The sequence below is a fragment of the Phlebotomus argentipes genome, unplaced genomic scaffold (assembly GCF_947086385.1).
Source record: "Phlebotomus argentipes unplaced genomic scaffold, Phlebotomus argentipes genome assembly scaffold_4, whole genome shotgun sequence".
Lineage (NCBI taxonomy): Eukaryota > Metazoa > Arthropoda > Insecta > Diptera > Psychodidae > Phlebotomus > Phlebotomus argentipes.
The window spans coordinates 1203511-1231178 of record NW_026776174.1 but is presented as its reverse complement, the minus strand read 5'-3'; the positions used below and the strand labels follow the sequence as shown (position 1 = coordinate 1231178).

Sequence of the window (27668 nt, the reverse complement as noted above, 5' to 3'; positions counted from 1 at the left end):
AAAATGTGACCACACACTCGTCAATCACAGGTTGCACAAGAATCAGCCAATGATCGACAGTTAAAATCTCTTGGCTTTCGCTTGTCTCAAAACAGAAGCCAGAATCAAGGGAGAGATAATACGTCTTAAATCTGTACTCCACTTCCTTAGCCTCTTTGCAGGATCTTTCACAGACTTCTGGACGTCTTTGAAGGCGTTTTGTCTAGTTTCATCTTCGAAAAATGCCTAGAAAAATTCTGACCAAATTGTGAGGTTATAAATCCAGCTTTAAAACTTTGTTAGACTAGTTTAAATCCTTTCAACACTGGAAATGATTAAATTTAGAGAATATCACAATATTTCTACTGGATAATAAAGAACAAACTGCGGAAATAACTAAGAAAAGAGGCATTCATCTAGGCTAAAATGTAGTTTTTGAGGTTATGTTTGTCTTCAAGCTTATTTTTTACTTCCGAAATTGAATCAATCTAAAGTTTTTCGAGCACATATGCTCAATTCTGCCGATAAAAAGAGAAATATTCCCAGTTTTCTCTAAAAAGCCTCTATTTGTTGAAACAGAAGCTTTAAAGTCCTAAAACTTCTGCAAAATCTGTACACCATTTCCGACCATAATATCTGCCCCTTGGCTAGAATGCATTTCAATTATTCTGCAGTAAATCACCATTGTTTTCTGGCGCCCCGCGAGGACATTAAGCTCCACGCCAAGTGGAAAAGTCAAGTGCAATCCACTCGAACGCATATTTATTTTCATATCAGACTTGTATCAATTTTCCATAAATTGATTAGAATAAATCGTTAAATTGTGTTATAAATTCTGCTGCAATTTTTTTTTAGTATTTGAACTCTCTGTTCCGGGGTTAATTAGTGTTGCTAAAAGCTATTCTGTTAAATTCTCAGATTGTGGCTTTTCGTGATCCAACCGCACTTTGGATGTACAGTCAGATTGTTTAACATTATCAGGCCAATCGCAGACATTGGAAACCGTATTGAACACTGTTCCTTCGCGACAGCTGAACTCAAGAGGCTTTCCATGGTCGCAACGATAGTACTGAAAAAGGGAAAGAACCAGGAAAAGTCAGAAGGATTCTGATGTATTTCCCAAAGACTTTTCTCACCTTCTTGCAATTTCTGTGCGCCACGTAATCTTTTCCCTCGCAATCAACCTTATTCTCATCAGATTCCGAATTAGACTCCTCACTTGAGTCTCCTTGAGGAGCTGCTGGTTGACTTTCCGGCTGATCCTCCTCCTTCTGGCCACTTTCAGTGCTCTCCGACGAGATTGGCCGTTCAGGCTTTCTCGTTGTGATCTTCTGAGTTGTGCTTGTCTAAAGAAACAAGAAGAAAAAAAACAGCCGAGCGGAAAATCAATCAACTTGCTCGATCACATTCGATGAAAGAAAAGGAAAATGCTGATGATCATTGTGTAAGAGCGACGAAAAGTGCGGTATTGGGGAAAATGCCGTTTCCAATTGGCTCGCGCCCAAGTGCATCTGCTGGCTGTTTTTAATTTATAGCATAAATTTTGCTAAAATAACCAATTGAATACGCGCACACCGCGAACATTTAATGGCCAATAAATTCAATTGCCTCTGACTTTGATGCCTCTTCACCTTTTGCGCGAAATGAGGACTCACCTGGGGTCGTGGTGTTGTTGGTCTTTGGGTAGTGGGAACGTCTCCTGGTTCATCGACTGACGGCGTTGACGGCGGACGAGCCCATTCAGGCTGCAAAGAATTGGCAAAATGCACGAAATGAGTGCCAAAATGCGGTGAAGAATGTGGGATATTTCTGAATACAATTGGCCATCTTCTAAATGTTCCATGAATCTCTCTCTCTCTCAAACTCACCGTGATGGTGGTGGTTCTGGTGGAAACGGGGACAATGTAGTCCTTCATGTTGTTCCACAGGATCTTCCCCAAGACATTCACCTCGCCGCACAGTCCCTTGAAGTCATCCATGTCGATGGCCCACACCATGGCACCTCCGTAGCCCTTGGACTTGATGAAGTCCATCTTGATCTGCACGGACTTCGGATCCTCGTAGCCCACCCATTGCGTCCCCTTGTACGTGTACGGAACCTGCCCGTGCGAGTCCCACTTCGTGGTCCAGCCGTTCTCCGGGTCCGCGATCTCCGTGCAGATCTCGTAGTAGGCCAGGAAGCCTGTCGCATTGGTGTAGGGTCCTGGCGCTCCTCCTCCGGCCTCCTTGTTGATGTACGTGCCGAGATCGTAGTTGTTATTTCCGGCACTCAGCGTGTAAGTCCGACCATAGTAGGGAATGCCAACGACCAACTTCTGCGCCGGACATCCTTTCTCCTCCCACAGATTCAGTCCGTCCGCCTGAAATAGAGAGTAAACAGTGACTACAAATAAAATAGAGCCACTCAAGGCTTTGAGACACATTGATGTGCTGTGATTTTCCATGTGAAGCTAGAGATCTGAAGTTTTCCGACAATCGATCCATTAGGAATTGTTTCCTCACACCCTTTAATCCTTTTTAATACCGCGAGGACCAGATTTTATGAGTCTAAGACTGAAGACAAAAGCGCTGTTATTGAATTACTCCGAGGTTTGCTTAAGCTTTTCACCATTTCTATCAATTATAAATGATACGATATAATTGATGGTTTCAATATGAAGCTTTCCTGATGTGAGGTTAAATGTAATTGAATTTAAACACATTCTATGAAAGGCAAAAGTAAGTGAAGAACAAGGTGAAGAGTGTGTTCTTACCTCTCATGAGAATCGTAATTGCGAGAAAGTTTCTTACAGTGAAAATCAAACTCCTTGAGGGAAAAGAAACTTTAAATAACTATACAAAAGTACATTTTGTGTAAAGTGTTTGTGAAACTTTCATTGTGCTTTACAATTTCGCGCTGAACACTTGAGAATCTTTCGCTTTTACAAATGTGTAAATGTAATCACAAGAGAATTGGAATATCAAATTGAGTTTTGCTGTATTTTCTTACAAAATAATGTTTTCGTTAATATTTTCCCCCATCAAGATAGTGCAATATTATGCTATTTAATGTGCGGGAAAACTTTTGACATGAATTTGAGAAATTCATCTTGCATCTCTTCTAAACTGTAGAATATGTGAGACGTGATTCTCACAAAACTTCCCTGTAATATCTTCAGGCGCTCTCTCGTGCCACACGAAGAGAGGAAGTTAAGTGAACTTTTCCAATACGAAAGTTCCTGTCAGGGTGATTTTCATGCCGTGAAACTTTTCTCAAACAATTCATTCTCACTCACCACATTGAGCTTCTCGTAAGCCCACTGATCGTGTGGTCTCTTGTGCAGGGCGCTGTGCACGTCCGCGAATCCTGCCCAGTTGCCTCGCAGATCGTAGGTCATGGCGTGGATGGCGTCCAGCATCTGGCAGAGCTCGGGCACGTGATATCCCTCGTCGAGGCGGAATTTGGCCACAGGAACGGCCATTGTGATCTCCCAGCCTTTGCCGCGACGGTCAAAGGCTCGCCTCAGTTCCTGCACGAAGAAGTAGAAGGTGTTCTTGTCGCTGAAGCTGCCGCCGCGATCCGCAGCTCCGGGATACTCCCAGTCCAGATCGAAGCCATCGAAGCCGTACTTGTCCATGAATTCCATCACGCTCTGAATGAAGCTTCGTCGGCGATCTGGCGAAGCCACCATTTGGGAGTACTTCGATCCTCCCTCAGCCCAGCCGCCCACGGCAATTTGGGTCTTCAGATGTGGATATCGACTCTTCAGGGTCGTGAACTTCCTAAACCCACCTTTATCCACATCGAGCTGTGAAATCACAAGAGAGAGAAAGAAAAAAACCCATTAATCACGCCTCGCAGGCACAAAATTTGAATACTAATTTGCATTGTGAGTGGACGTAAACAATCGCTATAATGCGCTTATTAATATCATAATTAACCGACAAGAACATCTCGCGTGATGATTGAGATGGTGAAATGAAGAGAGGCCAACTCACTTCTGGATCGATGATCAAGACTTTCCATGTGGAGTCATCGACACCGATAAAAGAGTAAATCACGTGGGTGCAGAGATCACCTGGCACATCATCAATCCCATAGCTTCCGATGCCCTCGCGATAGATCGCCCAGTTGCTGAAGTAGCACACAACACGAGCGGGTCCTGCAGAGATTCACGCACAAATTGGGGAAATTGTGTTGAGAAGAGAAACTCCTCAAATTCAAACTACATCACCTTGGGCCAAAGCAGACGACACGAGCGTGCCCAGAAGCAGCGACACGATCACAAATCGATCTACAAAAGATATAGTGAGGAGAAGAGAAGGAGTGGAATACGATATGGGAATAACTAATGAGATCACTCGACTTTTTCCTACCCATCGTCGTTGGTTTTTGCACACTCTTGACGAGCTCCAAACGCAACACTGATCATCCGCAAACTGGAGGAGATTCTCCCTGCCAGACTCGTATTTATACCTCAAGTCAGCACGGGAATTAATCCATTGACTGGAATCTCGGACGCCGAAGTTGCCATCGAGGGGTCAATAGCACAGGTTGCGCGAGTGCATTGCAGATGCAAATTGGCAGACGCATGTTTGCCAAGCAACAAACACACAATCAATTAGCGGAGAATATTTTTGAGCATACTCTAAGGGTGAAAATACGCCTCACCCCTTGACTTTTTGATGCCCAAGCAGGGAAATGTAATCAAAAATCGTCGATGCATCAATGATCTTTATTATGTGGCCTGATCAGAGGTCATTTAGCACCTGAGTCGCTTTGACAAACAGTCTTTAGTGCCGGTGGACGAAATGGGAATTTTAATTAGCCAAGAGTGAAGAGTGTTTCTTCCTCAAAATCCAAAGTTAATTCAATGCACTGCGCGCGCGAGCGCCTCTCGATGGTTTGTGGAGGAGAGAATCTTCAGCAACAAATTAACTGTGAACCCGATCAGATGCTGATCAAGTGGGATTGCGATGTGGGCTGTTTTTTTTTGTGTAATCTCGCGACAGCAATGAAGATGCGATGATGGTCAAGGGAAGAGGTGAACGCACTGTCCCACCAATAATTTTGTATTTCATTTGCATAAAATCACAATTTATTCACCGGCAATGCGAGAGTAAAAGAGAGAATGAAGAGAGAGAGGCGAAGACATGAACGATCACCCAAGAATATTCTATGTCATTGAACGGCGATCTGAGTGGAAATTCTTCTGCATTACAATTTTATTAATAAAAAAAAACCCTGCTGAGACAATCAACCTGGAGTGGCGGGATAAAAAATGCACACAGATGTTGGAGAAAACAGAGTCGAAATTGTTGATTCTCGGTAGAAAGAAAAGTCAAGGTGGTATTATTTTCAATTTCATTTTATATTTTTTTCAACCATTAACTCATAAATATATATAATTTTCTCATTAATATTTTTTCTCATTTTAATCATTTTCTTCAACTTTAATACTACATTTTAAATCGTTTTACATAATTTATATACCTTTTCAGCATGTTTTTTTTCTTTTTTCTCAATTGCTAATGATATAAATCGATAATTCTACAAATGTCTCACTACATTTTCTTTTTTTCACTCTAAAATATTACTCAAACTATGCTCTTCACTGCTCCGTTTACTCTCTACTTACGGCTACAGACTATTTATTTAACTTAGCGAATTGTAATTGAATTGAATTGCTCTCGAATAAATGGTTTATTTTGCCTTCCAACGAGCTTCATTTACACTTTTCTCTCGTGCCTCAAAAATCTCATTCTTCAATCCCAACACAAAATCCTTCAATTTCACTCATCGCGAGATACTTTTTCTGTGTGTTTGTGTAATATTTTGTATTTATAAATTTTTCTACTAATTGTAAATATATTAAAAAGTACAAAATTGTGTATGTTTTTTTTTCTTTCTTTATTCTTCGTTTTTTTTCCTTCAAACTTGCTTTTGGAATTCATCGCTAATTAATAGAGAAATTAGGGGAAACTTCTTAAAAAGACATTGTACTCAATTTCTGTTAGTTAAGAACTAGCACCAAACAAACAATCAAAAATTACAGGTTTCAAATTACACCTAATATGGTACTCTTTATCGCCATTCCACAACTTCAATCAATTTAACTTATCTTGTATAACTAAAGTGTATCTCCTTACGTGATAATAGATGGCAGATGCGTCAAAATAATTCAAAAAAATATACAAATTACAATTTGTGAGGTTACAAAAAAAATACAATTAATAAGGTACTCTATTTACAATTATTAAAATCATCATTCCTTTCAATATTTGTGATGGCATATTTGTTGCTTATCTGTTCACACACTTTCTCTTTCTCTCTCTCTCTCTCTTTAAATCTATACAATTCGTGTACGCTCCAACAAATTATCTCTAAGATTATCAGTTAAAGAATAACGTACATTAAAGTAGCATGAGATTCTATCTTGTCACTGAATAGCTGCACTAATGAAGGGGAGATTTTACTCTTACAAATAAAATTTGAGAGATTGCCTCCTTTCAAAGGACAGGGAAGGGATTCTATGTACAAGAATTTTGTCTAAAGACCTTTTGCTCCATTTTTTTTCTCCTCTAAAGCCGATGAAAATTGACTTGACTCTGAAAGTCATTCGAAATGAAAATTGTTATAGTTTCTCAGGAATGTCTCTAAAGGTATTTCTCGTGTCTTTTCCTATTGACTTGCGAAATTGACTGATTACCTAATTTTTCTCTTTTTCACTACTCAAATGCGCCACAATTATTGCATGAGCGCGGAAAATATATTCAAAAAATGAGGAGGAAAAAAACTACATTTTCTTCACACTTTTCTCTTCGAATTGATGTCTTTGTAACAGTAGCACCGAAATAATATGTCTACAATGCCATCAATTGCCTAATCCAAGCCAAAAAGAACTCCAAACGCTCTTCTTCGAAAGCTCGCGTGACAGAATCATTCAATACAGGATTTGTGATTAAGAAGTTTTAAAGATGTGTGGAGAATTATTCAGTCTGATGTGTACACAAATGTTCAATCAATTCTGCCGTATTTTTCAACATTGAGCTCTTGGATTTTATATTTCTACCTTCAATAGCCTTATCGAGATTGATAAATATTTTTGTCCAATAACATTTTTTCTCCTTCTTCTCACTCTCACTTAAGTTGTATCGTAATTTTGTAAAGCTGTATATTCTTTTCACTATACGATAAGATTATGTATAAGTTGATATGCTGGGAAAGAGGGGAATTTCTTTTTTCTTGCCATACTTTCATCTCTAAATATTCCGATTATCCTCGTAAAATCCTTTTCGAGTGCTTAATCCTCCACTTCTAGACAGATTAAGCACCATTCAATTGCACAAGAGAGGATATCTCTAAATACACTCTCTTCTAAGCTGCTATCAAAGCAAAAGCTCTGTTCAATAAGGAAAAAACTGGTAATTGTTTTTTTTAGAAAGGTTTTTTTTTCGTGGAGAAAACTTATAATTTCAATTACTACAATTGGACGGAGAATCATATTTATTTTCTCACTCAAAATCAAATATTTAATAAAAGTTCAGAGAGATTTCTGAAGGAATATCAAATGGTAAAAATCATGTTTCAATGGAGATTATTTATCAAATATTTAAGTATACGAAGCAAAAAACTGATAAAGGCTTTCAACCATAGTAAATTTGCACGAGATTTGGATAGTTTAATAAATTGTCACAATTGTCATTCTCTTAATCCTATATAAATATTCCTTGTTCCTGGCTGTTATTTTTAAGAGTTTTTTTTTCTTGCATTTCATGTTTTGGAAATTTGTGTCTTTCTGTCAAAGTTATAAGGTAAAAAGTGTTCGACTAAATATTTCCTTTCTTGTAAATTCGTTTTGTATGTCGTCTTCTAAGTAAATAACAATAAAAGTCTCGTAGAAATGTTGTTGGTTTTCCTCTTATTATATCAATTAAGTGAAATAATTGTCCCGTTGTTGATACAATGGCAGTGGCTCTGGTGGAGATGGTTGGTCATCCTCAGGAATATCCTTCGTGAATTCAGCTACTTTCGATGGTAACGTGGCCATGGCTTTCTCTGTAGATTGATAGCAAGAAACAACATTAGACAATCTCCCAACATTTCACTCTGTTCTCGTTGATTTTCTCATAGAAGTTTTAATAAATTTGAAAAAGAAGTTAGACGGAAAATTAACATTGTGCGTGTCGCAGTTTCAGGTTAAGTTTTCTATTCTTTTCCATTCTAAAAAGTTGTTGAAGTTGAGAGAAAGAAAGGATATTTAATGTGAATTTTAAAGAAAATAATTTGTGCCACTAAAAATTGTAACATAAATATCTCTTATGATTGTCAAACATACAAACAATCTAAGAAAGGCTGCTCAAGAAAAACGGAAGCTTTCTTGCGGCAACCTTACTAAATCTCACTAAAAGTGCGCAACACACAAAAGACCAAAAGGAAAAACACACAGGAAAAATGAGAGATGAGCTTAAGAGAAAATGTGATGATACAAACCTTGCATTTCTTGAGATTCTTCAACATGATTATGGCATGTTTTTAATGATTCGCCATCTGGCCATTCTTTCTATGTATTGTCTTTAATAAAAGCAATCAATACACATCCATCAACAATTTTTTTTCTTACTTGGAACTAGACTGGCTAGGATTTCCTAAATGGGGAGAAAAGAACAACAAACACAAGCCAAATAACACAACATCGAAATAAATGGATTAACTTAAGAGTACGGATATAAGATTGACTGTGAAATACATTTAAACAAAGAATATTCGCAAATGATTCTGCAATAGTTTTACTCTCTGATTTTTATTTTTCTTTCAATTCTCTTATCAAACAAGTTATCAAATCAGCAGCAATTTTTACACACTCACAAAAAACACTTGTGAGAATAGCGTCAAAATTTAGCGCAGAAAACCACTCAAAATTAAATCTACTGGCAAAAATAAGAGAGCAAGAAATTCTACATGATTAAACAATGGAATTTTTCCATATGAAAGTGTGGCCGAATTGGTAGAAAAAAAAGTTGTCAAATTTTGAGAGAAAAACATCACAAATTTGATGAAGAAAACACCACACATCAACGAGAAACGCGCATCAGAACATTAACAATGTGAAATTACAACAAAAATTGTGAACTCTTGCAAGTTTTTGCAATCTGTTTTTTTTGGGTTTAGTCAAAAGGCTCTCACAGAAGCCATGAGTTATGAAAAACAATTAATGTATCAATATAAAAAAAAACTCTGAGTTATTAAAGAGGAAAGAGCGTAGAAGAAATGTGTGAAGAAATTTACCCGCAACGATTTTGCTCATCTGCATCACTTGCTGTGCCAGAATCTGGTTCAATTGCAGCAAATGCTCGCGTTGCTTCTTCTCAGCACTTATCTGACTCGGAGGAGCGGACACGTTGTCCTGCAAGGACACAATCACGAGGCATTAGCTTCACACACGTCCAAACAAAGTGCATGCAAAAATTCCACTCACATTTGATGGATTGATGGGAGCTTCTGAAAGCATCTTCTTGATGGCTTCCACCTTCTCTTGGCGCCTCTTCTTCTCCTCAGGCGACAATTCTGGTGGCTGTTCGGGAATGTAGCGCTCAGGGATGAGAATTTTACTTGGCGCCGCCAACAGCTTATCAATGGTGTTCTCTGAGATCTTCTCGCGCGGTCCAAGAGCCGAACGCACAACATCAGGCGCATTGCTTCGTGGTCGCAGAGCGACTTCCATGTCAAGATCATCGCGAGCTCGCCAATTAGTGTTCTGCAAAAGCACTCAATTCAATTAAAGTGTCTTCTTTTGAGGCTTAAAAGTCAACTTACATTGCGATTCATGTCGTTCTCCGACTGGATTTGTTGCATTGTCTTGACGATAACATTGCTGGGCGCTGTGTTGTGTCTTCTCTTCTCCTTCGGCACGGCTCTCCTGTGCTTGCTGGCCAGCGGAACTTTCTCGCCATTCTCCTCCGAAGCACTGCCGGACATCTCATAGATGATCTGCCTGGCCGCTTCGCTCTGGAACACCGGACTCAGCTCACCGATGGACTTGGTCAGGCTCTGAATGGACTCAGTTTTGTTCTTCAGTCCAGACAATTCTCCTGTACTTCCATACGTGGCCTTGTAGTTCTTCATGGGATCGTCAATTCTCTCCGTCATGGACACAGGATAGTGATTTGAGATCGGTGCGTGATTGTAAAAATCTGAGTATTTGCTGGTGTTTCCGGGAATTGTCGGTCCAGCGGTGTAAATTGTGTTGCCTTTGCTGGTCACACGTGGCGACTTGAGACTCTCGCCACCCTTGAAAGGGTCCTTAAACGGATCATATGCCGCGTCTGGATATCCTCTGGGCAGTGATTTGCTCCGGGCAAAGTTGAGAAAGTCCTCCGGAAGGTGAGTCTCCTCCTCCAGCACCTGATCGAGATTCTGACTAGATGAATTTGTGCGTTCACGATCACGCTGTCGCCTCTCACTTTCCCTCTTCACAATGCGCACCGTTTTGATCTCTTGCTTGTCTTGCATGGAAAATCCATTCATATGATTTCCCTCCAGCACATCATCACTCTCCATGCCACTGGACTCAATGCCATCCGATGATTCGTGATTCTGGAAGATCTTGGATCCCTTCAACTCACTCTCACCCTGCTTCTGTCCAGTCGAATTTGTGTCAATGTACAAATTGTGGTTGAGGAATGGATTCGTCGAGACATGCTCAATTGGTGGCATCTGGATTGTTGAGTGATCTGAGCTGATCATTGAGTCCAGATCAGTTTCCATCCACGAACTGTTCTGTGGGCGTTTCTTTGAGCCACCCGGATGATCACCCGGACGAATTTGCTGATAGAGCGAATTGGAATTCTCCGTCAGCTGTCTCACCGCCTGACTCAACTCCTGTCGCTGTCTCTGCATGTCCCCAACCAGCTGCTGCACGCGCCTCAGCTCTAGAATATCTAAAAGAGTGCAATTTTCACTCCAATGTGTCACTCATTACATCACCAATAACACTTACCAGACTCTAGAACTGCCGTTGCTCCTCCAGTATATGAAATACTGTCCGGAGCTCCACCATTGCTGCCACTTCCAGCACTAAGAGCCGTCTGAGACCCACGCGAATCTCGAGAAGCTTGCAATTTCTGCCTCAGCACCAGCAATTCCTGCTCCAATCGAGCATTTCCAGCCACAGTCTGTTCAAGCTTCTGCAAAATAAGCCATTTCTCAGTCATCCAATTCAAACCCCACTAATTGTCGCATATGAAAATGGTGAAATGAGTCTCTATCAGTGTCAATTAAGCCATAAAATTTTCAGTTAGAAATGATCGTGAGGTGCTATTCTACCATTTACTTTACATGTTATAGATTCGGTCAAGTTCAATTTTGCCAAAAGAAGAGACACAAGAACTACTAGGCACCTGGTCTACCTTGGAATTTTCAGCTAAAAGCTGATGAACGCGCGACAGTTCGCGCTCCAGAGCGTGCTGTTGCTTCCTGGCTGCTTCAATGGCGATCGGAGGACCTACACCATTCTGCAGTCTCGCTCTCAGTCCGCCCAGAGCACGCTCTAGATCCTCCTTGTCTCTCTGCAGACTCTGCAGCGTGCCTGACTCCTCCTGGAGGAGCTGATCAAGCTGGTAAAGTTGCTGGACTTTCGTCTGCAAGAGCAATAGTGGTTTAGAAGACTTGCAATTAAAGCACTGAATTGTCTAATCTCACCTGCAGTTCTGAATGATTTGGACTCAGTCTATCCCAGTGTCTTCGTTCCTCCTGCAGTAGTCGTCTTTCCTGGACACGTTGATTGAACTCCAGCCTGTCCAGGGTGACAGACTCATTCCCAGGATGACGATTAACAGGAGCGCCACGATAGAGAGAACCCAGTTTCACCATGTTATCAACCAGATTCACCAGTGGTTTGCTCTTCTCATACTGCTTCTCCAGATCAATCAGTTGCTGCTTCAGCGAATCCAATCGTGCGATGTTGTCCATCTTCGTCTGTCCATCCGATGTTCTAATGCGATTCTGCAGGATTAAGGACTTGAATCAGAAAAAAAATACCAAAAGGTTAGGCTTTGATGTTAGTCCAGACAAGATGATGAATGCTATTGAGTTAGAAAAAAGTGTGTGAAGAAACTTTGAAAATCAGATTTTACTGCATTGCATGGTTGTGCAAAGTTGAAAATAAAATCATTTTCACAGAAAGCATATTTTCAGAATTAAAATTCTACAAGCAGAAATGCAATGAGGAGGAAAAGTGGAGCTTCAGAAGCGCCAATTGAGAGTTGAAAGGCTGACTGAAAGAGAGATTGGATTTATCGTGAGAGGAATTTTGAGCATGAAACCCACCAAATCATCCCCATCCACCTACCCCCAATCGTGTTAGTTGGGTGAGTGTGTGGGTGGCAATGGCAGAGAAAATGTGTGTGAGATAGATGTGAATTAGTGTGCGGAGAATTGAATAATTCGTGTTAACATGTGAAATGCAAATGTTATTGCGAAAGCTATATTGCAAGGTATCTCTTCGCCCCATCCACCGGGGGTGGACTGTCTCTCCACCCTCATGAGAGAGTGTGTGAGAGAGCGAGAAGGGAGATCTTCTCACGCTACACCACCTGAACTTCATGGATATCCGTGCAGCACTGCTCAATGGCTCTGGCGGTGGCGCTGTTCTGTCTTCGCAGCTGAATGAGCAGGAGCACCAATTCTTCATGGGTGCGACTCAGTAAATCACCCGCCGACATATCCAAACTCTGAATATTTCAGTGATTTTTTTTTGTTTTGGATTTCGTGAGTTTTGTGTGTATTTTTTTGTGTGTGGAGGGTGTCACAAGCACAAAAAAGAGAAAAAAAAACATTCGTGATAAGATAAAATAAAACATCACCAAAAAAAATGTGTGTCTCTCTCGTGTTTGGCACACTTGCAAATGATGTGGAAAAACAAAACAAAAAAAAAACAACAAGACTGTGGGAAACACATCTGGCGTGGATGATGCAAAAAAAAGAGACTTTTTAGCGTCAATTGAGGACACCTACCCTTATGGCATTCTCACGCTCCATCTGGTCAATCTCCCTCTGACTCGTGCTCTTCTTCATGGGCCACCCTTGCTGGTAGCCGCCACGTACCATGCCGCCCGGGAATCTCTCCTCATGATTATTGCTCATGTGGCTGCCGCGTTGCATGTCGAGTGTGTCATCTGGCTTAACACTCAGCCCCGACGATTGCACATTCTTCACATTCTGCACTGAGAGCGATGCTACAAGAGGCAAAGTGAAAATTGATTGGGTTAGAGTATAGACAATGATTCATTTAGGAGTTCATCTCAAGGCAACAGTGTTGATACAACACGATTGACTGTTCAAGAAGAATAATCGAGCAATGATTTCCTAAAGTGTGAATATAATAATCATTGCATTTTGGGCATATTGGACTCAGCTTGATCTCTTAGTAGAGTTTTGAATTGTTAAGAAATAATAAAAAAAAAACCTCCTCATGCAGAAAGAAGGCGCAATGCAATTAACACAAAATAAAACTGTGGGGGTTGTAAAAATGGGAGAAATAAAGTTAAAATGAATTTACAATGTGTCTTACCGTTGCTGTCATGCGAGGATTACGGAAGTATTTGGGATGGGGTTTTCACTCAATGGATGGGAGAAGGGGTGATTTTTCTTTTTTTGGGGGGGTTTTGGTGTAAATGTACAGTGTCTCAGTAATGTTTTGCCCTAGGCAGTTCCTCATATGGTTGGAAACTGTCATGTGCACGGATCACAGAAAGTGTGCTGCTGAGTGTGAACCCCCTTTCTATGAGGGCAGCACTCGGTGGTGATGGTACGTTTTGGTGTTGGTGCCGATGGCTGTATTGGACGTAAAAGTGCGACTACAACCTGACGATGTGCTACCTTGAACGTCAGTCGCATCGGATCCACTACTCAGTTGCCCTCGTGTGCCCTTCGTGTCGCTCAGACTGCCCAAAACACCCCCGGCCGTGCCACTTGACATTGCGTCCCACTGCCTGATCTTCTCCCGATCCACGTCGCTGGTGCGCGGCGAGAAGGTGGTTCTGTCGTCACGCAGCGTCTCATACATATCGCCCGTCTGCTCATCCACCGCCAATTGCACGTACACATCGTTCTCGTCACTCTCAGCCGGCGGCACGACTGGTGCCTGCTTCGGAGCACCCTTGCGATCGGACGCCTTCTTGCGATACACTTTCTTCCGCAAACTCGATCGACTTTGCGTACTCGACGCATTATCATTCACATAAGTCACATCGCGCGTGAGCTGAGCTCTGGACTTGCTCTCAACAAGTCTCTTTGCATGACAAATCCTATCCAGATCATCAAGTGATCGCGCATGACGGTGCGACACGCGCCTCAGACTCTCACGCCAGAGGGTGTCCTCCTCCCACAGCTGATCACCCGCCGACACATCTGGCGATTGCAAAGGAGTCATGTTACAAAATGTACCATCAATTGGGTTAGAATTGCATGATGAGTCATTGTGTGGGTTATTGTTGTTAGCTTTGTGCACCCGTGAAGCATCGTGCTCACCACTATTGACCCGACTATGGAATTCATTGGAATTGAGTTTGGTGGGGAAGGAGCCCTCCTTGCACACATTCTTCTCAATCTTGCTGCTCTCATGCTGCTCCACCCCAAACAGATTGCGCCTGTCAATCAGTTGCTCCTTTGTCGCCACATTGAGGATCTCCGCTGAGATCGATCTCCCATCCTGACCCACCAGACCGTGCTGGTGTTTCTCCCTCATCATCCCTCCGGACGGAGTTCGCTGATGAATGGGATTGTGTATGTGGGAAATTCCTGTCTTTCTCATCACGCCAACATCACGTTGATTATTGAGTTTCTGTCCTAGTGACACATCTTGATTCGATCTGGACACCAGATCTGAATAGTAGTACGGCGCTGATCCATCGGAAACATTGCTATTCCCGCGACTGTGAACTGGAGATCTTCTCGTGAGATCAAAAGCCGTGCAAGTGCTCTGTTGATCAACATCCGCCGACGACAGAGTCACACTGTTGCTCAATTCAAGACTAAATTCAGACTTAAGATCCTCCGAAGCACACTTCGCATTGTGAATGCTCAAGTTCTTCTCTTTGAGAGGCGAAACATTAGAATCAGTTGTCACAACTGGAAGCTCTTCACCCTGAGGTTTATCCTCCAAGGAGTCATAGTAGGTTCCATTGGTGTTGGACAAGGCGCTGTCGGGTCTCAGAGGCACGGGAAGCGAAGATGGCGACACTAGCTGACCAATCTGGAAAGAGTCACTCAACTTCTCCAAACTATCCTTTCTCATGGCGTTGAGATTCTCGTAAAATGTATCATTTTCAGAGCAAAACACCTCTGGCGGCTTAATGTAGTGAATGTCACCAATCTTGCTGAGACTCTCATGAAGCCAGTTGGTTTGTTCAGCACTGTTGTACATGTAGGGATTGTTGGTAGTCAATTTGTTCAGGTACTGATCCAAATCAGTGTTGATAGCCTCTCTGAAGTCATTCTCTATCGATTCGATCTCACTGAAGGAATCCTCTGACAAGGGACGTCGCTTCAATCTTCTCTCCATCTCCAAATCCACCATTCCACCTCCCGAATGTCGCAATTCCACAGACTCAGTCTCACTCTCGCTGTTCCTCTGTCGCGCTCCTTGGCGATACTTTGACGGCAGCGAAGTGTCTGAATTGTACAAAACATCACTGCTGAACGACGGCGACTCGAGCTTCAACTTGTTGTAGAGATCATAATCGGAAGATGTGTTAGATCCATCATCGGTGTTGCAACTGTTGATGGAGCCAGCATACATTTTCCCCTCCACTTTGTACGTGCTCAGCGAAATGTAGTCCGGAATTGCAATGTCAATTTTCTGCTTCTTACCACCAAATTGATCCGGCAAGCTAAGACGACTCGTCTTGTGACCCTCAGTCTTGTTCAAGTGAAAGTCCGAACTACTGAGCTTCGGAATCTGATCGAAAGAGTCATTCAGCGTCTGTTTCTCCTTGCGCTTGACCGTGTCGTAGTTCTCAGACGAGAAGATCTCCTCGGTATTGAGTTCCTCCATGGGCGGCGGTGACGTTGGGATTGGAGGAGGACTTGCAATCTCACTGTCTGAGCTATCTGCACACTCAGCCAGAGGAGTGCTTGCTCCAAGATAGTAAGATGCTGGTCTAAATGTGTCTGATAAGCTGAATCTGGTTCTGGACTTCATTTCCAATCCATCAAAGTCCTTAGATGCTTCGTCATCGGCATCAGAACTGTCGCTCTTGAGGACATTTTGCGAGGCCTTCAGTATGTCCGGAAGGTCCATTCTGTTGGAGAACTTTCTACCATCGCTCTGATACTTCTTCAAAGAACTCTTTTTCACACTAATGTCGGGTTTGGTGTCTTCCGCATCTCTAGACCCAGACTTAGGTTGACACAATTCCATGTAAACCGGTTCAGATTCTAGCTTAGAATTACTTGTGAGACACATCAACTCGTAGTTTGACTTCACGTCGTCTGCCAGGATCGAATCTATCTTGCCCTTTGTCATCTCAACATAAGTGTTCTCGTCCGAATTGTCCCCTGAGACTGAAGTGAGAGTCTTCACAATACTACTCTCTGAAGCACTCGAGCTGAGAAGTGACTTCTTCGGAGTCATGGGCAGATAGTGACCCTCTCCGAAGTCTTCGGCATCAGGAATGGGATTTGTGGGTGTCTTGGGCTCTTCCAGTTCACCTCTAGCTTCTCCAGGATCAACTTCGGCCAAGAGAGCCTCGTCCAGATCATCATCAGTGTACTCAAAGGCCTTGTCTGTGTCACTGGGACCGCTGCTATCGTCAATTTGCGCAGCTACTTCGTCAGTGAGCGGAGTTTGCTTCTCATCTGAGCATTCAGACGTTCTCTGATCCTCCTCCTTCTCATCACCATCTACGCACGTCTCACTGTCGCCCTGCTGGCGCCTCAGCAGGGACCCACCGAAGGATGGTGGGTCAGTTCGGGTGCTAAAAAGTGTGTCTGTGACGGATTTCTGGGCATAGACGGGCGTATATGTGACTGGCGACGGACATGTGTCGTCACTGTGTGGCAATACTCTACTGCTATTGCAACTATTTGCCTGTGATACCGCAACCGGGGGATTTTGGACATTTTGCGACACGAGTGCAGAAGAAGAGGACAAGGTTCGAGGGGATGACGACCTTCCTGCCGGCGAAAAGTGAGCCCCATCTGGACGGATATAATATACAAAGTTTTTGTGTCATATTTATTAACAGAGGACCTTATTAGTAATTTTTCGGTTCTTATTCTCTTCACGTATTTTTTCTCTCTCTCTCTCATTTCTTTTTACTCCTGAGTAATTCATGTCACACTGCGAGAACATTAATCATTTGTCCACTTTCGGCGCGAATGAATGTTTGAAAATTCATTGTGAAACAAGAAGAAAAAAAAACCGTAAGTGACTTGAGAAGAGGACTTATGATTGTGTTTCTCGAGTTATTATTATTATTTTACACAATTGGGAATGATAACACAAAAAAAATTACACCCTCAAACCTCAAGAAATACTTTTCAATAGTTAAACTAATCCTCATGCAAGATTCAAAAATTAATCTACAGTTTTGTCGTGTTCTTCTCAAAACTCCAATAAAACAAACCCCAAAAGAAACCCTTTTGTCCAAAATATCATGTTAAATGTGCACATTTTTCTTGAGTGTCATATATTCCAAGAAAACACTCCCAAAGATTACGTGGTTAGTAGAGATATTATTCAAAAATTAACACAAATTAATTACCGTGAACATTTCTGTTTAGTGGAACATACAAAAGTGAAGACACACAATTAAACCCCACCTCGAAGAATTTTTCTATTTTATTAACCTGTTAATGCTGTCCAATTCTGTGTTACTGGTGAGAGGCAAGAGGTAAAGAGGATTCTTTGATATATGGTTTTACGCTCGGCAGGAAGGTATTACCGACTGATATTCTCAATTTTGTTTAAATAGAAGTTTCTACACTCAAAATAAAGACACCTCCAAAGAGACATACGAAAATTCGTATGTACAGTACAATGAAATCAATATCAACAAAAAGAAAAAGAGATTCTGCGAAACATTCCACACGTGAATGTAGAATTTCGCGCATTTTTTGTGCCCGTTGCTTGTCATTTTTGGTGACACACAAGTGAATTATATTGGATCGGTAATATTAAATCTGGAAAGAAGATTGTGATTTTGTCTAACACACATCGTACATACAAATTTTCATATTGTGAGGCGAAGGAAGAGACAGAGAGATATGCACACACATAGATATTAATGGCTAAGAGGCTAAGAAACTAAATTATATAACGTATAATGAATAAATACCAAAATGCAGCATTAGAGAAAAACATTGAATAGTTTGTGCTTGGCTTATGAGTCAAAGGGAAAAAGCTAAATTATACCACAACCCTCAAAAGTACAACTCTAATCTCTCTCCTTCTCTCTGTCTGTATTATTTCAGCAATGCTTTTGTGAGACAGAGGATGAATTTTTTTTCATTGGGGTTAAATGACTACTAAAGTTTAGCCTTTGAGAAGAATTTCCATAATAATTCCCTCATAGCGTCAAAAATTCTTTTCCTCTCTTTCTCTCTCTCTGTGTTCTTTGCCACAGAAAACTTTTATTTATTCAACACTCTCAAAACTCCGTGAAAATCGATGAAATCATTTTTCAAAAATTGCTACAAATTACTAACTTACTTATTTGCCATAAATAACCCACGAAGAAATTACATAGTTTCCCGGCATTTGAAAATTGAATGGAAAACTTTGTAGTCATTTATCACCGCTCTCGTCATGGTTATTGCTGAATAATATCTCATGCGCTATTTGGCTGCTTCTCAGGTGAGAACCGCCCAGAAGCAGCGAAAAAAGGTCCACGAGCAAATGTACAAATCGACAAAATAATCACAGAGATACACACACAACATAAGAAAAACATAAATCACCGGAGGTGAGACATTTGGTTAAAGAGAAGAATGGGGAGAAGGTGCAAAGAAAGCGAAGGCAGGGACTCACCTTCGTCGTCTGATGAGTAGCTGTTGTAGCCGGCATTGGCGTGGGTCTCTGATCGGCTCCTCTGGAGCCCGGCGTTCATTGGGACCGGAGACTTGGGTTGAGTCATGGTCGAGGTGGCAGACAGAGTGGCACCTTTGCGCGTGAGTGGCGACTGGAGCATTCGCTGCTTCCACTCCAGCAGCCTCTTCATCGACTCCTCCCGCCGGCGCTCACTGTCCCTGCCATTGGCCTCCTCCTCCTTCCTGGGCAGTCTCGCACTGGCCGACCGCAGGAACTGATCCTGCTGCGGACTCAGGAAGCCCTTCTGCAGCTGCTGCCTGTACGCTCGCTGTCCAAACTGACCGTACTCCGCCTCTCTGGGCATCGTGCTGACCGCCATGTCAGCGGCGAAGGGATTGCCGGTGTATCTCAGCGGCATCGTGGCAGGCTTGGCCTGATACAGAGCGCTCTGTCGCAGCTTCTCAGCATAGCTCGCCTCCGAGTAGTAATAATCCGGACCACGATTGATGTCCAAGCTGGACTTTGGCCGTGGCGCTCGTGCCGGTTCAGCTTGCATCTGGGCAGCTTCGGCATTCCTCGCCTCGTACTCCAGAAAGTCCGCAGAATGAGGTCTGGGCATGAGAGTGGACTGAACGGGACGGGCGCGCATCTGCACATGCTGGGCGGCCGTGTTGGGCTACAGAAATTCACACAAACCAAAAAGGCACATAAAGTCATTAAAGAGAATTTATGATTTGCATGAAAATGGTGAACTTTTTTTTATCTGTAAATTCACTGGCTGAATGAGATTGAGGGAATGAGGAGGACTAAAAGTTTTGCTCATAATGTGCTGTGTTGTAAATTCACGAAAATGAATCAAAATTCAACCCTGTCGGCAAAATTGCTATCAATTTGCGTGACCCAAATACCAAAAGTCTAATTAAGCTACACATCCTCGGGCTCATAGTCTTCCCAAATATTCAATTTCCCTCCCAACTATATTACTCACGAAAATCATTACTCGGGCAATTCAAACGGACAATCAATTAAAATCCGTGCACATTTCACCATGTGAAACAATTCTCAAATATTATCACAATGAAATTATCTACACTCTTTCACCCAATCTCATCAATATTTTAATGTGAGTGCAGTGAACAAAAAATCAGTGACAATTTGCTGATTGAGTGATTTCAATTAATCCGCGCGCATCAACAATCAACTCACCTCGAGATAATTCGGTGTATATCGACCGGACACACTCTTGCTGGCATTCTGGTAACCGATGGGACTCATGGGACGCCTGTAGGAGCCCAAATCGCCCAGCGCTTGCTGCTGCAGATTGTAGATATCTTCGTAGTCGGAGAAATTCCGGCGCTCACCCTGGCCGGATCTCGAGCGTCCGTATGTGTCGGGCGTGCGACGCTCATTGTTGGGATACAGCGCCTGCTGACCCGCCACTTGCGCTTGATGGTACTTCTGCTGCGCCATCCTCAGTTGCATCTCCCGATCCGCGGTCTCGCCGTAAATCTGTCTGCCTGTGAAGTCGTCAAATCTGTGTGGCGCTCTGATGATGTTCTCCCGACCGCCGTACACTTCCTCCATGGGCTGTCGCATCAGCAGACTCTGACTCAACTCCTGACCATAGCCACTCTCAGCCGGATACGGCGATCTCACTTGCTGTCCGGGATTCGGTGATTTACTGCCCTCCAGCCGCACTTGTTGCATCCGCGATGCCAGGGCTGGATCCGGTGACTTGGTCATTTGCCGACGCACTTCATACAGCGAATCGGGCGATTGATGGCTCAGCGGAGACTTCACATCCATTCGCCTCTGATTCGCATCCAAATGATGCGCTTCGAAATTTCCATCATATCTGCAGGAAAATTGAATTGTGATTGAACACATCAAAGTCGTGAGTTTGATTTATGCATAGACAAAAAGTGCATTTGATGCTGATTTACATGGGAAGCACACGCTTTTCAATTTACGTCTCAGTTCAACACATAAAATTTATTATCACAGAAAAAACACTTTAAAAATAGTCCTCTTTAACACATCTCTTGTAAATATACAAGGCAGAAATTTTAATAGACGTGAAAATAAGCAAACTATCACTCAAGACTGATGAATCTTGGATTAATCAAGATGATTCACAAATTTCATGTGGGCAGAAGTTGTAAATCATCACTTAAAGCGTGATAAAAACTGAAAAGCTTACCTTTCCACTGAATGTTCAGGACTTGGCGATGAGTATCCTCCGTCGTTTGCTCTTTTTGGCTTGGGCGGGGCGTTGGCGTAGAGAGGCTGAGGTCCTCCGCCGGTTGCACTTCCTCCAGCACTGCTTCCGCCGCCCATGCCATCGGACGCCGGCGTCAGAGGTCCATGGCCAACAGGGAGACTCATCTTGCTCTGCTGGCTCTGATACGTGTGAATGCCCGAGTCACTGTTCTCGCCACTCGGATTCTGTGACGATGACACGCTGGGCTGAGGCGTCTGATCCGACTCACTGCTGCACTGCATCATTGTGGCGGCAATCAGAGCCCTAATCCACTGACCCATTGATTCTGCTGTCTCGGCAGACAGCCAATATGTGCGCATGTTGACGTGTTCGCACTTAAAGGCGAACTTTCTGTATATCTTATCCTCAGGCGAACATGCGGCCACGCGATAAGACGGCAAAAGAATTGAGCCCAGCAGTTTCTCCTCTTCGGGGCCTTTGTAGTAAAATAAGCAATACTCAGATAGGACGAACCATCGCTTTCGCCACACTTTCAGTCCATCTGAGCCTTGCTTGTATAGCCAGCCTGATAATGTCACGGGAGACGAGGCGTGACGCTTGGTTATGGGGGATTTCAGGGCGATTGGTGTGCCACCACTCTTCTTCCTATCCAGTGGCGCGTGGGAAGGTGATGGTGTCTTATCGGCATTCTGTAGTTGCTTCCCCTTCGGCACTTGGCCTGAGATCTGAGTTTGACAAGCCTGATTCATCACCGATCCCGGATTATTCTGCTGTATAATAATCTGATCCTGCGGACTCTTCAGCTGATGCTGCAATTGCAACTTGTTCTGAATCATTTGCTGCTGTATGAGTTGATTCTGCTGGTAGATTGCCTGACTCTGGGCTTTGTGGTTTTGCAGCAAAGCAGCATTCATTAGAGCTAAAATACAGCATTTGGGTTTGTTAGTTTGTTAGATGAAAAAGACAGATGTAATTTACAGAATGTATACGTACTTGATTGAGGAGATAATTGACTCCCAAGAGATTGCGTTGTCCCATAGTGCGAGTCCGGTGGAAGCTTTCCAGTTCCTGCTGGCTGGAATTGATTAGTCAGATTGAGACTCGATGGCGGGGCACTTCGATGCATGGACTGAGATTGTGGCTGCACCTGCACGGGGATCTGATTCAGAGACGTCTGACTCTGCATATGGTAGTGTGCTATCGGTGGATTGAGCTGCTGTCGCATGGCAAAAGTGCGCTGCTGCTGCAACAGAGCATCACTCTGGGTCTGCAACTGAGCTTGCAGCTTTGCCTGCTGCAGCTGCTGATACTGCTGCTGAAGCTGCGTCGAGGGATTAATGTGCTGGTGAGCCTGGGCAAAGTGTTGCCTCAGTGGCGTCTGCCCATACACCCTCTCCCTGGTGTTGTTCTGGTACAGCTGCTCGCCGTGATAGTGGTTGAGATGCTGCGGCGGAGACTGAGCCTGGCTGAAGCCCGTTCCGCCGTACTGGGCGTTAGACCCAATGGGCTTCACGTGAAGATGTGGCGGCTGATGAGTCGTCATGTTGATCTGCGCGAAGTTCGACGACAGACTCTGATATTGCGGGTGATTCTGGAAGACTGGCGAGTGCTGTGGTCGATAATCACCTGCTGCCGTGTGATATGATGGCGCCTTGGTTTGGGGCATCGATTGTGCAGCCATGTGCGCATTGGCTTGCTGTAGTTGCTGCAACTTCTTGTTCTCCATCGTGGCGGTGGTGAAGAGTGGCGGAGGATCCAGCCTGGAGAGACACACAAAAGGGAGAACATAGGACAATTGAGAAGAGATTAAGCAATGCGATTGTATGAAATTAACATCAAAGCAATCAAGATGCAAAATTATATAGAAATGAATAGAAAATCTCATGATTTTTTTTAATTTATCTTCATTCTGAAATTGGCAAAATTCACCATTCGAAGCAATCAACGTGACAAAGCATGACAAGGAGATATAAATTTGAGAGACACTTTCGTACGTGGGAGAAAAAAACGGTGAGATATAGTAGAGAGATAAAGTCTGTTGTAACTCCAATGGAGAAAATTCTACTGGAAATAGGTAATTCCCACGACCCACACACTCGATGATTCCACCGTGCGCGTATTTCTTATGTTGTCTCCGCGAACGTGTTATGCAATTGAGCATTGCTTCGCGTACCCTTCTATTTATTCTTCTTTTATTAATAAAACATAATTTTAGTACGCTCGTTCTATATCCCATGCGCGCCTCTCTGCTCCTCTCTCCGCCACACGTCTTCGGGTGTTATTGTCTGGAGGAGAGGAGCTGAAGATAGGTATAAAAAGCGTCCACCGCCGGAGTGTATATATGTTTTTCGCGCGGCGGAAAGGTTTTGCTCAATTGCGTGAAATGACGATGTGTGGCGGGCAAAAAGAGGTGCGCGCAATTGTAGGTAAAAAGATACCGATGGAGCATCAAAGAGGTCGAAGAACTAAATACTCGCCATGTTTTTATCTCTTTCCTCCCTCCACGCAGCATCCTCTCTCTCTCCTCAGAGAGTAAAATGCTAAAAGAAATGGGATTTATATCCCCCAGGCTTCAATTTAATGAGACTCAATGATCACAAGAATTACGTGCAATTGTCTTCACGAGAGATGCCTTTTTTCACCCAACTTGTCCCTCGCGCGCGCGCCCGCCTATGCCTCTAATGCTAACAGCACTGGTTTTTGCTCTTGATATTGCGCGCACAGGTATAAATTAAAATTAAATAAGTTTGAGACTAGTTTTATGAAATTACACGCGCAGCATTAGCAAGTTTCTCTTTCACTTTATTGACTCTCTTTCACTGGGGGCTTTTTGCACCTTTGCCGCCAAGTGTTCTCACTTATGTCCAACGGCAGTCATGATGATGACTCAAAAGCATCTCGTCTGCATTCCTCATGAAATTCAACCCCTCTTGCTGAAAATTATCTCCAGAGATAAGAGTCAGAGTGTCATTTTACATGCATTCACTTCACGTTTAGGGTTCGCTCTCAACCGACAAACTCTGCGCATTTGCTTTGAAACATCAGTCGATTGTTATTATATATTCATCCTTTGAAGATTACAAACAAATTGACTGATATGAGCTTTAAATTTAAATCGTGATCTTCAGGGAAATCCCAATTTACACGCCTACTTCTCGATTAATCAACTGGAATTTATGGATTTCGTTAATATTAATTTCCCGTCTTGGCATTTTTAACCGCTTGAATTCTACCACAGTCACTATGGCAATCGAGAAACATTGTCTTATAAGAGAGCGTGAAGGTAGTCTTGATGGCAATATAAATAGTGTGCAATCTTTCCACAGAATCCTTCTTGGACATTACAGGGGTTTAAATTCAATTAAATTGCATTTCTCCGCATGATATCACCAGAGAAAATCCACTGAGAACGACAACTTCAATTAAGTAAACCACTTCTTCTGCGAGACAATTTTCCTCCATTAATTTCCAGAGCAAGGAGAATTGATGTGCTTTCCTGGTAAATTGACTCTTCGGGATGTGATTCCTCCACACAGAATTGCTATTTACATACATATATATACAACAGGATAGTGTCTCTCGAGCTATGCGAAAGGGAACGAACCCTCGTGACTCATCCATGGCATCTTAGTAGCAGAAATTGCTACCATCGAACCACTTGAGAGTGCTGTTTACGCCGGAAATTGCATAATTGCCTCGGTGAGTCTTGCTTTTTTTGCACCTCTGCATCAATTTGCATAGTGTTGCTAATAGGGATGCTAATGATTTTTCAGCGGGAAATCGATAGTTAAAGTTGGGCGTTTCAACATCATACTTTGCCACGGCAAAATGCAAAAAAGGCAACCGCGATGGATTAAATTGCAATTTTCCGTGGCTATCATACGCCACTAATATTAAACCACTTTAATAGGCGTCTCAGGGGCGAAAGACGCCAATACGCAAAATGAAAGTGAAGTGTGGCAGGAGACTTAATACATATATATTTCGTAGCTCAAAATTTGTTCACGATGAAAATGAGAAAGTTTTGTGGAGCAAAAGTGTTTTTGCACCCATCTTAGAGACTTCTATCCACAACAAAACACTTCTTAATGAACATGAGATCGGCAAATATACTCAAAAACACACACACACAGAAAAAGACACACCGCAAAAGAAAGTCAACCAAAAAGTATGCAAATCAGGAAAAAAAAGTATAAATATGCATAAGAAAAAATTTTCAAACGCCAAGGCAAGAAAAAAACAATACCACAGAGATATGCAAATGAATAATTTATCATCACCCAGGAGAGAAAAAAAAGATGGTTTCAGCGGAGATTTCTTCTCCGGCGTCGGAAGGCAAATTCAAGACGGGATAAACACGACAAACAAAACCATGCAACACACCAAATATTTTTTTTCTTCAGTCTTCTCTTACCAATCCCACAATTGCCACAGACACGTGAACATGATGGCAGGTGAGAGTCTGTGCTCCTGTTCCTCGGTGGTCTCTGCTGCGGCCAGAGACTTCGCAGAGATGATCCCACGAACTCGTGACGCGCCCGCCTTCGCCGGGCCAAACGGATGCTCTCTCGCTCTCTCTGCGTCAGAGGTGAGAAAACAACCGGCAATCCAACTAAATACTGTCCACTTTGTCTACCCTTCTTAAGTCTTCAATGCCGAGGAAAGTCGTGTGTGCTGCATCGCCTTCGAATTGACACATTTATCCATCTCTAAACAGCAGTCTTATGGCATTTTCAGACAACCGAATCATCCACTTTCTGCCTCTCCTGAAGTGCTCTGGATGGGCCCCTTCGGAGATGGTTAGAAGAAGAAGAAATAAGCAATAATAGCTATGAGAGGAGCACGTACACACCCAGTATAATATTGTCTCTCACCACCATCCACCAAGCGAGGAAGGCGCATATCGATGTTGACAAGAGATTATACCCTCAATCGAATAAAACTTTTGCCCAAAAGGCAATTACCCAACTTTAATTTGTTTCGCGGTTATGTACAACAGAAGGAAAATTCATTGAATTAGGCAGAAGACAGAGTCAAAAGACAATCTCACATCTTAGCATCAACCCCTATATTCCATTTAGAGAGATAAAAGCCATGTTGACGCACTGAGAAAAATGTTGTTGTTCTTTCCACTCTTTGTGGAATTAACTCTTTTATCCCCTATATATGCATTTTCGATAAAAATGCAAACGTATGCATTGTATTAAATGCACAGGCAGTATAGCAGATAATTGGGCGGCATTTTGCTTGGCATCAGCCCAACGAGTTTAGCCTCAGGAGGGCTATTCAATATCATTTTTCACTGTCATAACTCAAAATATCACACGCACGGCGTTTCAAGCTCCAAAGAAAAAAAGCCAGAGAGGAACTCCACATCGAAAAAGAGCGATAAGAGGAGAGTGAAAAACGTGAACTTGTGCAAGAGTTAAATGGGTGGGCAGAGGTGGGATGGATGCCAAATCGAATGGAAATTTATAGTGTGCCCAAAAATTTATTCCTCCCGTAACAGATGGGTCCAATGCCCTATTTAATTATTCCCTCAGATCCACCCACATCACATCTCTCCCCCTCATCTCATTCACCTCTTTGTCGGAAATTCACTCTATACGTGCAAATCGACTCCGGATGTGGGTCAGATACGAGAATCACTGGCGAAGATTGATTGATTTACGCAGTAGAGCGTCCGAGGGACAGCAAAGAGCAATATGTTCCAGTGGGAAATCATGTGCAATTAACAAAGAATTATTGCTCCACTATTAATAATCAATAGATTCCACAACTCTTTGGGAATATTTTCATTCTATATTTAGTCCATAGACCACAACCACGTCGCTCTGTGCGAGTGAGAAAACCATTAAATGGGCAACTTTATGACGGTGGGAGCCCTGCTTTTTATGCCCAAATAAAATTCCCACGGAACAATCTGCGTCTCTTCATGGCGCCCAGAAATATTTAGTGCGGGTGAAATATCGCGTAAAAAGGATATGGAAATCACAGTCACATGAAATGATTGCACTGAGTGGCAGTGTAAATCAGATCCATCACATCTTGAGGAGAGAGAGAGTGGCATATTTTTGATACCTCTCAATGTGTATTCTCCCACGAGAATGCGGCGAGAATTGTGGTAATATGGATGGTATTTTCATGAAAATCCCTCTTTTTCCCAAAGTCACATTTCCCAATGAGAATTTAATGACAGTCAAGCTGTCAGTTTAGCAGCTCTGCGAGGCTTTGCGTGCACATACACTTCTTGACAAATGGAAAATCAAGGAGTTGTGCTCGTGATATAACCAACTGTTTTATGGAATATCTATTTAGGGATATACAGACAGATTTCCCAAATACAGCTTCACGATGCTTTGAAATTTAGACAGCAAAAAAAATTCATATAATTTTCAAAGGGAAAGGGAAATGTTGTGTGGCTCTTAAGAGACAGCATCACTTCAAAAATTTTACAC

At 42.7% G+C, this 27668-nt stretch overlaps 2 protein-coding genes across 2 annotated transcripts; both read right to left on the bottom strand.

The window, feature by feature from the left end:
• Nucleotides 1–736: 736 nt before the first annotated feature.
• On the bottom strand, nt 737–6735 carry LOC132258341 (endochitinase). The gene is given in 7 exon segments (XM_059755638.1): nt 737–1048; nt 1116–1325; nt 1635–1724; nt 1848–2339; nt 3255–3767; nt 3958–4172; nt 5352–6735. Coding segments are annotated over 7 exon segments (1716 nt in total). The 5' UTR covers nt 5377–6735; the 3' UTR covers nt 737–877.
• On the bottom strand, nt 6729–25685 carry LOC132257812 (uncharacterized). The gene is made up of 16 exons (XM_059754850.1): nt 25625–25685; nt 22204–22970; nt 21190–22129; nt 20196–20844; nt 18990–19665; nt 13755–17158; nt 13282–13324; nt 12974–13194; nt 12553–12690; nt 11660–11962; nt 11368–11598; nt 10959–11145; nt 9776–10899; nt 9438–9716; nt 9248–9365; nt 6729–8017 (listed from the first exon to the last, which is right to left on the bottom strand). The coding sequence occupies exons 1-16, from the start codon at nt 25654–25656 to the stop codon at nt 7893–7895; spliced, it is 9237 nt and encodes a 3078-aa protein (XP_059610833.1). The 5' UTR covers nt 25657–25685; the 3' UTR covers nt 6729–7892.
• Nucleotides 25686–27668: the final 1983 nt, after the last annotated feature.

Coding starts and splice junctions, on each gene's coding strand:
- LOC132257812 (XM_059754850.1), bottom strand. CDS start 25,656: ATGTTCACGTGTCTGTGGCAATTGTGGGATTG. Junction 12,691..12,973: donor AGCGTGAGAATGCCATAAGG/GTAGGTGTCCTC, acceptor TGAAATATTCAG/AGTTTGGATATGTCGGCGGG. Junction 9,717..9,775: donor AGAACGACATGAATCGCAAT/GTAAGTTGACTT, acceptor GTGCTTTTGCAG/AACACTAATTGGCGAGCTCG.